General features: G+C 35.2%; 1 protein-coding gene across 1 annotated transcript in view; it reads left to right on the forward strand.

Annotated features, from left to right (window-relative positions):
* LOC134854949 (uncharacterized) overlaps nt 1-10,298 on the forward strand; it is a 33,041-nt gene extending 22,743 nt beyond the window's left edge. Inside the window, exons 13-18 of the mRNA XM_063871330.1 lie at nt 3,244-3,451; nt 5,162-5,363; nt 5,865-6,020; nt 6,442-6,675; nt 7,408-7,578; nt 7,793-10,298. Of these exons, the coding sequence (XP_063727400.1) occupies nt 3,244-3,451; nt 5,162-5,363; nt 5,865-6,020; nt 6,442-6,675; nt 7,408-7,578; nt 7,793-8,499 (1,678 nt within the window). The 3' untranslated portion in view covers nt 8,500-10,298. The remainder of the gene's footprint in view (nt 1-3,243; nt 3,452-5,161; nt 5,364-5,864; nt 6,021-6,441; nt 6,676-7,407; nt 7,579-7,792) is intronic.
* The last annotated feature ends 308 nt before the right edge of the window (nt 10,299-10,606 follow it).

Genomic DNA, 10,606 nt, shown 5'->3' on the forward strand with positions numbered 1-10,606 from the left:
TATTTTCCAACTGTCTGTGGGCTGTGTTTCGCTTTCTTTGATTTCATCGACTTTTCCAACTTTCTTGATGGTGTGTTTTTTTATTCAAGGAAAACACCCTGTGAATTGGTCAGGCTGATTTATCTTTTTTTACTGATTGAATTTTCATTTCTCTGAAGCTTGCTTCAAAAGCATTGACCAAATGGAAGGTTATCTAATTTTTCCTATAGCAAAAGTGTAGTTAGTGCTAAAAATTAAGCCAGACTTTTCGTCTTTGAAGTGTTCTTTGTTTTTAGATTATTTTGTAGATTTATAACTTAGTGTTCCTCTCCTCTTACATTCAATTCAGATAGTTTCTTGAGTTTCAAAGAGCTTAAAAAGTGAAAACAAAATTCAGGTTTTCTTGAGTTCATCAGCCTGTTTCCAACAAACTGTTGACTGTGTTTTTTTTGCATTCTAAATTCAGTGTTTCAAAAGAAAATGGGGTAGCCACGGCATCGGAGATATAGTGAGTAATTTGCGGCATTTGGAGTATAGTACTAACTTTCCCCAGAAAGAAAAAATCTTCGAAGTTTTATGCTATGATAATTGTCGTCGGAGCTTTCTTTGCTTTCTTTGCACAGCAACCAGCTAGCTTCAATTGTGTAATTGTTTTTGACAAGTTCAGAAGCTGTATGGCGGTAGTTTTTTTCCTATTCCGTGGCACAAGAGTATTATTTTTTTTCCGGGACAATTGCGTATTCCTTTCGTCTAATTCATTCAATTCATTCCCTTTCAAACGCCTAACCTGATTCGCGGCGGATCTTTTTATCTATTGTAAACTCCTGATGTGAACAATGATGGAATCAATTTTGAAAACCATTTTCTTCTTTTTGTCTAATTCCTTTTATTTTCCTTTTTTGATGCTGTTTTCTATTCGTTTCTTTCTGTCTTCGAGCCACTATCTGAAGACTAACGGATGCTACTATCTGAAGAAAAATTGAAGATTCCATATTTGAATAATGTCTAGCAGACCCACTCTCCTAATTCGCTTCAGACGAGAGCGAACAGGTAAAAAAATAAAGGTGATATTCTGTAGCATTGAATATTTCTTCACGTGACCAATGCACGTGATCAATTCTTCAATTATGCAAATTGAACGATGCAACAAAATATTACCTTTACCTTTGAACCTATTTGTTTTCATCTTAAGCGTGATCGCAAATAAGGTCCCTGAGACATTGTTCAAATAAAAAAATTCAAGTCAGATGAAAGCATCCACGGTCTAGAACTAGTAGAAATAAAAAGCGTCTGAAATGAAAAAATATATATGTTGAATTAGACTAGAAAAATAAAAAGCATCAATTAGGTGTTCTAAGACATTAACAGTGCTATAGCATAGCGTATAATTTTGCCCCCTGTCTCAGCCTAGTTGTCTTAGCTAGCGCGACTCCTCTCAAATATTATTGTAGTATTTCTGCATTAAGTTTGTTGGTGGCTGAAAAACTGATTAAGACACTCTGAATCAACGGTGAATTTGTGAATGACGAAGTTCTATATTAAGCAGCATTCGGTCACAACGGTTTTTAAGCAGACTAGCCGGAAAATCGACTATTAAAAACATTTTTTTCAACTGGGAATCAAATAGTTTTATGATGGACTTGTTGAATCAGGAAATATTGAATTATAAGTTCTTTCGATGAGTGCATAAATTATATTATGTGAAAATAACTTTGAGAGTTTTAATAGCATCTTCCCTGTGCTTTTAAATTTATTTGATTCTTGTATTTTTTGAAAAAAAAGCTGTCTAGGAAATTCTCTGAACTAAAGTTAGTATATTTAAAAATTTCTGTCATTGGAGCGATATGTTATTGAATAGTTTCTTTCCCATTGAGAAAATAATGCCTTCTATCGGTCTATTGTAAACCACGACGGTAGCTTAAAGCCTAATACCATTGATATACTCTATGCTATATGCCTCTGTGCTACTGCTGTAATTCAGAATGGAAAGGAACTGTTTGGAAAATGTTGCGTCTCTGAAATCATGTTTCGGCGATCTTAAGTAGTTCTAAGAATTTATATGGTAGATTATGACCATTGAATAGACTGAAGCCAGTGTAGTGCATAAAGGTTTGTATAGTCCTTGAGTTAAAAAAATTGTACAAAGTAGGACCATTTTTGGAAGCTTTCATATGGCATAACTGAAAAAAAAACGGTTAAATGCATTTTAGTTTAGAAACTCCGTTATTGTTTGAATACTGATTCATTTTTTCAAAGCAAAGGTTTTTGTGATTTATTTGGACTAATATGGATTCGCTCCTTGATTGTGTCTGCTTATTGGTATATTATGAATGGAATTCAATATTAAGTGTTGAGTCTGTGTTCAGTTATAAGTCTGTCTGTTTATTATTGTAGGTTGATCAAACTTTGCGGTCAAACTTTGACCTTGTATGACTCTAGTGAAAACTTGGTTTCATGCTTTTTGTGAGTTGAGCTAGTTAAGACCATTTAAGACTATCCACAAAGGAAAGGACCAAAATCCGAGCTGTTCAGCTTATCATGGTGAACCGCTGCTGTGCAGCTGGTTAAGAATTACATGCTATTTTTTTCTGGACTAGAATATGTTGTTCAAACGGGAAACGAGCTCAGATTTTGTTGGGCTTCAAACCGTTCGACCGAGACGCAGAGACTTTTTCATTTCAACAACCCTTACCTTTCAAAAGAGTTCATTAAAGGGAAAAATTTATATCGAAGTACAACGTGATATAATTTCTTTTGATATAATTTCTTTGGGCTTCGGTCGGCGGTTTGAAGACCAACAAAATTAGAAAAAGCTGAATTGCACTTGGTTGAAAGTTTTAAGCAAACAAGATATTTTAGAAAAACAACTCGAGTTCACTCTTTTTAGGCGTGGAGATCTCGATGCAGATTTGCTTGGCTGTGCTCCTATCAAGTGGTGGTTTTCTTGAATCCTTTCATTTTGCAAAAAAAAAGTATGATTAAGCATAATTTTTTCTCTCCTACAAAATGTTGAAAATGCATGAAGTGTAATAGGGCAGACTGAAAAGTGGATATAAGTCCCCTTGTCTGTCCCCTTCGAGTATCTTTTCATAAAGCAAGCTGCTTTTTACATTAATATTATTTCCTGCTGTTTTTGTTGAAATTTCTTTGTATGAAATCATTTGAAGAAATATATTTCTTTCTTTCTTTCGTCTTATTCTTACTTGTGTTCAAGTTTTTTTTCTTGGGTGTTTATTTTTTTTCTTGAGTGCTTATTTTTTTCAGTAACGAGAGCCTGTTTCGCATGGAGCGCAATCTGCTAGCAGCGAAGAGCAAACCGTATGGAGAACTGGGCATCCCAGACAGATTACAGCCTCCACAGGGCAAACACCTGGAGACAGTGAAGCACTTCTTCAGACGTATGACGGAAACATTCTCACCCACTCACAAACTGGAGAATCTGCTTGCCGCCAGCAAAGCTATTTACATCTCGGTTAGTTCTCTTACAATTTTGGCATCTACTTAACATCCCCTTCTATGGTATCTACTGAAACATCTCCAATCTATAAATAAAGACAGTAAATTAGCACTAGAGATTGTATTGAGAATTCGAGTTTTGCTGCATTCCGAAATAAGTGAATAGTTTGAGCGTTTTACTATAAAGCACGAGATCTGTTGATCGAATCCTAACTATGACGAATATAACATTTGTATTCTCACTTTTTTCCGGGGATTTTGAAACTTCTGTTTCAAAAGTTTGCTTTTTTGTTCGCGCCTAATTGACTGTGCTGGCAACTGGATCTTTTGAGACCAAGTGTGTTTTTATCTCTAACAATATTTAGCCTTGAACCTAATTCAAAAGTTGACCTTGGTTATACATGAAGTATTGATACAAGTGTACCGTTCTAAACCTTAATTTTGTATGCAGATCTAATTTACGAAGGGAACACACCCTTTTAAGCTTCTTATGTCAACTCTCGATGGTGTTGAGGTTTTATTCCGGTTCAGTTGCTTGCTATCGCTGATAGTCAAATGGGGCAAATTTAATCCAAAAAATAATTTCGAACAGGAAAGTGAAATTCACGACGTGATGGAATGTGCATTGGTAACGGTTTGAAAGGATTTTTTATTTCTAGCGCTTAGAAAAATATATTTTTGAATCTCATTATTTGATCAAAAAACCGGACTTGGGGGTTCATTGCCCTTTTAGTAAGTTGACTTAATGTGAACGATCTGCCTGATATGCTTACTACTCGTAAAATTTGAAAAATGCGACTGCCAATTGTAGTTCAAACTTCAATCTTGCCAATCACGCAGAGCTTTTTAGAAAATATACAATTTTTACCTGTGTTTTTGTCAAATTGTTTAGACTAAACTGATAATCGAAGTTGTCAGGTATGATTGATTGATTGCTTGCAGGTGTCAATCAATGTCAAATCTGAATTTATATGGTGGCTAATTAGAATGAAACCGATAAACATGATTTATACGTATACCTGTTCTCTGTCATGGCTTTTGACCCAAAATTAGACTTCTAAGAGGGATTTAACTAATTTGCCTATAATTTTATTTAAGGTATCTCTATTTGAGACAAGTTTAAAATTGTTCATATTAGGCAGGGTTGCATTTTGAAACAATTTTGATGTGACAAAGAGCGTTTTTTTTTCTTAAGAAGAACGTGGTTAATTGAGAATTCTTGGTTAATTGAGAAGCACAAAAACTGGCAATGTTGCGGATTCCGCTTCAATTCTTTTTTGACCGGTTACGAAATCCGCCTACAATTCACAAAATGCAGTTTTGCCTCGTAATGCGTAATAGTTTGTTATATATTTTTGTAACGCCTGAACATGTTGGCGTTTTCATGGGTCTAGTGAGGGAAAATTTATGATGATTTTTCAAGTGACTAATTCAAACTGTAATGAGCTCGTCTTAAATTTTCATTTGCTCGATTTAATTTTTGCCAAACAATATCAAAAAACTATTTGAAGTGTCAATAAACGAAGTGAAGACACTTATTCGTGGCATGAATTATCTTCACAAGAAGATGTATATAACGCAACGCGGCAAAGTAATGCCAAAATTGACTCAATCTCAACATTGAAGCAGTCTTAGCAACATTTATTCCAGTCACGGTTTAATAAACAAAGTTAAAGCGTCAATGAACGAAGTGAAGACATTTATTTAAGTGGTGTTTTTTGTTTAGGTCGAACCAAGTGGAGGTACTCTGAAGCCAGTGAGTGGCTTCTCAATGGGCGCCGAGGAGTTCCTTCCGATGCTCATCTACTGTCTAGTCCAGTTCAAGTTCTCAACTGTTGAGATAGAGGCAGAATATATTTGGAAACTGCTCCCTCCCCATATTGCGAGGGGAGAAGCTGGCTACTATCTCACTGCATTATCGGTTGCGGGTAAGTTACAGAACAGTTTTTAAGTGTCAATGCAGTGACGACACTTATAAAAGTCGTGATAATTTTTTTTTCAGGAATACTCTTTGAAAGTTGTTCACCCTCAAATTCGATTTTTGGCGGTTTGACTTGTGATTTCTTTTCAAGTTCAGTGCATTTCCTTTGTTAAAAAGAAGACAAACGCCTCTATCGAACTGCATTATCTGTTTCGGGTATAATTTGGATAGCAGTTTTTATCAAGCTTTAAATACAACAAATCACTTAACCCATTTTTTGAGGGTTAAGAGTACTCGGCCGAAAAAATATGATTCACTCAACAAGCAATGAGAACTGATTATTACGGATTTCGAATTTGAATGATACTTCGTTTGCTGAGTAATAAAAAGAGCATATTATCGGCTGCAAGTAGCAATACAGAGCTGAAAAAACTAAAAGGCTCTAAATTCTTATATAAAAATCTTTATCGTAAACATTTGTAAATTATTTTTGATTGTTACTTTTCAGCCCATATTTTGAAGAATGTGCCTGAAAACACGACCCTGACATCCCCTGTGCACGAAAGTTCCGACCGGGACAGCCCCGAGGGAGAGGGAGAAGGAACCCTATCGGCCCATGGAAACACCTCAACGCGCGGACCACGCGGAGACCATAAAACCGGAGGTATATATGCCACCCAATCTTTTTGTGGTTTCTTCACAACTTGTTGGGTTTAAATATGTCAATTTTAGATAAATAATTGAGTTTTCTCAAATTACAATTTAATTAATAATAAAAAACATAAATATTATATCCTTAAATTACTTGAGTTTTTTTTGAATCATAAATTAATGGTGTTGCAATTCAAACCTTAGAAATTGTCGTAAAAAACTTTTTGTCTGTTATGGACATTGAAAAGTTTTCTTAAATTCAGCAAGGTGGAGCTAGGATTGCCGTGAGGGAGCAATTTTTCAAGAAATAATTCTGCATTTGTTTACATCCGACAAAATAAAAAAAAAAACAGGCCCATTAACAGTTAATAAGTGAGTTTTCTGTCATTTTTTTTTACTTTCAGCTATTCTTATGAACATTTTTTCTTTATTAGGTAACAGTTCGGGAATCGGTTCTGCGGGTGCCATCGGGAAACAAGGTATCCTCTCCTCGCCGCGTCTGTCACCATCAACCTCAACTTCTGCTAACCCCTTACAACGTCAGGGCGGGTCCCCGGTTGTAGGTGGACGAGGCAGCACAAGTGGAGGTGTAGGAGGAATTGGGCAAATGTTGCAGAGCTACTCGGAAAACTCGACACAACAGTTGCCGAACATAGCCGATTTAGAAGGTATTTGCACTTAATTCACTTTTTGCGTTGAGTTTTAATACTCCTGCCTAGTTATTTGTTCGGTACCTGAAAATCTATCGTAAAACTAAAGCGGAAGTCGAATTCTCTGCTTAGACTTATGATTAGTTGGTCGAGAGTTCGAATCCCGAGTAAACTAAAAAAAAAAAAGATTATTTTCAATAACTTTGTAAATGTTTGTTGGATTATCATCAGTGTTTGAGAATCGAAGCTCCACCCTGTGTGAAGAGTCAAGTGTTTAATAGAAAACCATTAGGCCGATTGTTTTTCATTTGAAGCCTGTTGAGAACTTATCATTTTTCGGTTATCTATGCGAAGTTGAATTTCGCCTGTATAAAAACATTAGGATGAAAGAAATTTAAATTATCCGACTTAAGTAAAAGCTGCTTATCAAGTATCATTGAAATGAAACAAGAGGGCGACAGATCGGCGAAGTGCTGGTACTTGAACAAAAATCATTCAAAAAAAAATTAAAAACCACAGCGTTTGTGTAAATATGTAAACTTGTAGTCAAGTCGGATAAATTGAATTTTTTCCATCCTTATGTTTTTATACAGGCGACATTTAAATACGCACAGATAAAAGAAAAATGAAAAATTCTCAACCGAAAAGATTTTATGTTTTTCATATTGGTTCTTTTTCGTCCGATGTAATCATAACTAAATCAAAATGTTAACTTATAAGGTTATTTTATATGGCTATTTGTGTTTTCAGGGTTTCTTAAAGTAGTCTTTCCGGATGAGAAGACAGAAACTATAATCAGTAAACTGCTGCCAGTGCCACCCTCGATGAGTGCGTTTGATGTGTGTGCCATGGTCGCCCACAAACTCAAGATATCCCACAACCCAGAGGACTTTGGACTCTATGTCGTGATAGAGGGAGAGAGTAAGTTCTTTTTTAAGAGTCGATCAACGTAGTTCAGACTTTTTTTATAGAAAATTATGATTTTCTTAAGGAAAAGTCTAAATTTGCTCAAGCTCATTTTTACCGAGCTTTGACTTTTGATTTTTCAAGTTCAGTTCATTTCCTTGGTTAAAAGGAAGGCAAACTCCGGAAGGCGTAATTTTGAAGTTAATTAACTTGATTTTTGTTTTCACAGGAACCAAAATAGACGACAACCAATGTCCCCAAGAAGTGAAAGCCAAACTAGTGGTTGAAAATAAGAAACACCTCTTCGCCTATCAACGACACACCGCAAATATTTTGTGGGCTAAAACGTCGAATAATTCACCGCCCACTACACTTAACAGCACAAATTCCACTTCAGAATCACCGAATCAGACTTCAAAATCAACAACACCTAAGAAAATAACAACAGCATTACCTCACCAGCACAAAACAGCAAAAACCACTCCAGAATCAGCAAAAATATCAACAGGAGAAGCAGCAGCTTCTAGTGAAAAGTACGAAAAGGCAGCAACAAAAAGGGGATTTTTGAAATCATCGCTAATTACACCGGGAGTTATGTCACTTCAAAGTAGTAATTTCGTGGCGTTGCCGCCGTCGAATCCAAATGTCACGCCATCGGGAGGAGGAACTACAGGAGCTTCGCTGCGTCTCCCTTTCCCTTCGGTGCGTCGCGCCAGAGGTGGGGGGAGTTTATCCCCGCAACCACGTCAAACTGTGGATAACCAATATGTATCGAGTTTCAATGAGGATACCCATTTATCAATGTCTTTACCTCACTCGGTAAGACATGGAATTCTTAGTAGCCCGGAACCTCCGAGTTTAAGCAGGAGTTTCAATTCGGGCAGCGGCTCGAAAAGTAGAAAAGGTGACCATCAAGTGACAACGTCTCGAAGCTGACCCCAAAATTAAAAGAAAAATTTTTGCTTCTGTGAAATTTCGGAAGGCTAGAAAACTCGAAAGGTCTGTCTTAAACTGGGTTATATGGGAGTTAGATTAAAGTGGAACTAAAATATGCTATGCTAAAAGTATAAAATAAAATTATTTTTGTTAAAAGAGTAATTTGGGAAGATCAAGAGGTCAAGTGTTAGTGTGATTTGTATAATATGTCGCCTGGAGAAAGTTTAAGAAATTAGTTTTTATGATTCTAAAATTTGGTGAATTATTTTTCACTGGAATCAAATAAAAAAAACATGTATCACATAAGAAGTAGAAAAACTCTATTAAAAATTTTCCTACATGGTGAATAGATAAAACAGACTTATCTTCAGACTTATTTATTGTGCTATTTTCTTGAAGTTTGGTTTACTGTTTCTCAATTGTGCTAGTTTTGAGTCTTTCAACTTTATACGTGGTGGGTGCAGATAACTTGTGCAATTTTCATACATTTTTTCAGTTATACGAAGTCGTATATTTCTACCCTCTCTCCTCACAAGAAAAGGCATTCTCAAGTTCACTTGAAGTGAAACTCCCCTCCTATTTTAAGTGTGTCCCAAGTTAATTTAGGACACCAGAACCTCGAAACCCCAAAAAATAATTGGATCTATTTCAAATAGTCTCGCAGTCTTTTCATAAATCGCCGTCTTTCGAAACATCGAAGTTTATCGCCGTAATCAACTCTTAGCTTCAATACAAAGTTTTTCCCGCAACAATTGTTATTCAACCTAATTCTGACACGTTGCGGGTTTTAAATTCTACGCCACATATGAAAATAGGAGTTTAGACTTCTCGAAATTTATTCATAAGCTGAGTTGAAATGACGGTTTGATTATTTTGAGTAGATTCAATTTAACGAGTATAATAGTGTTTATTCACGAGTAATGGCGTAGGAAATCTGTGAGTCGAATTCGATTTTTTTTATTGATGATGATTTAATACTATATATGGCAAAAATGTGAAAGAAACATGGTCAAATTGTTTTAAAAATTTAGAGTTGAAAAAAGCCCTAAATTAACAGAAAATTATACGTTCTGATTTGGAGTTTTCATCATCTTGAATTTATCTGATCATCAATTTTTTACTCTATAATAAGTGAACAAAAATGTTATCAAGATTTACTTCACGGCGGAAGGCTTAGTAGTTTATCTTTGATGCATTAGAAAAGCATCATCAATATAATTGGTTGAATTCTACAATTTATTTGATTAGATAACGTTAAAAAGTCATTAGCTTTGTGAGTGTGATGATATAAAATTTGAGTGATGTGATGTTTTTGCACTTGAAAAGAAAGCGTTATGTCTTAATATTGATTGTAATTTGGTTTAGTAGTTAAATGAACTATTTAAATGAGTTTTCACTAAAAAGTTAAACTGAAATTTGTATTTCTTTAAAATTTGGTGCTCTATTTTAAACTCGTCTTAACCCAAATCTTTCCTGGACAAAATTAATCTTCGGCTTAATAATAAATCGAGTTGATTTGTCAGCCGATGAAATACTCGAGAATATTGTAGAAAAATGCGTGAAAACGTCAAACTTGTGTTAATGAGAAGTGAATCACGAACATAGCCATTATGAAGAAGTATAAATTTAGTAATGTTCGATTAATATTAATAAATGATAAATTTGAATGGACTGCTATAGATTGATGTGATTTATATTTTGTCAATGCTCAAAATAGTTTTTGATATGCATAAACATTATTCACAATTGTTGCTACGCTGAGCGCATTTTAAATTCAAAACCTATTTTTCTACCGCAAACCCTGTTTTATACTCATCGTCTAGTTAGCTAGTTGAGATTTTCTCAGTTTTTCAACTGAGAAACAAACGTAAACAAACAAGCAAACGCTTTTCACATATTATACGTTAAATGTTTCAAACAAAATGGCAAAAGTTTGTGCTCAATCTCACTGGAGAGCGATTAAGTTGCAGGTGTTTTATCCACTTTTTATGGAAATCTGTGTTTTTAATGAGTCGTGTAAATTTTATATGGCAGCTAGACACTTTGATCAACCAAGAAAACAAAGGCTCCGTAATCCAGAGGTCATCGGTTCTGATCCCGTAGTTGG

Source organism: Symsagittifera roscoffensis, chromosome 10 (genome assembly GCF_963678635.1).
Source record: "Symsagittifera roscoffensis chromosome 10, txSymRosc1.1, whole genome shotgun sequence".
NCBI classification, from domain to species: Eukaryota; Metazoa; Xenacoelomorpha; order Acoela; family Convolutidae; genus Symsagittifera; species Symsagittifera roscoffensis.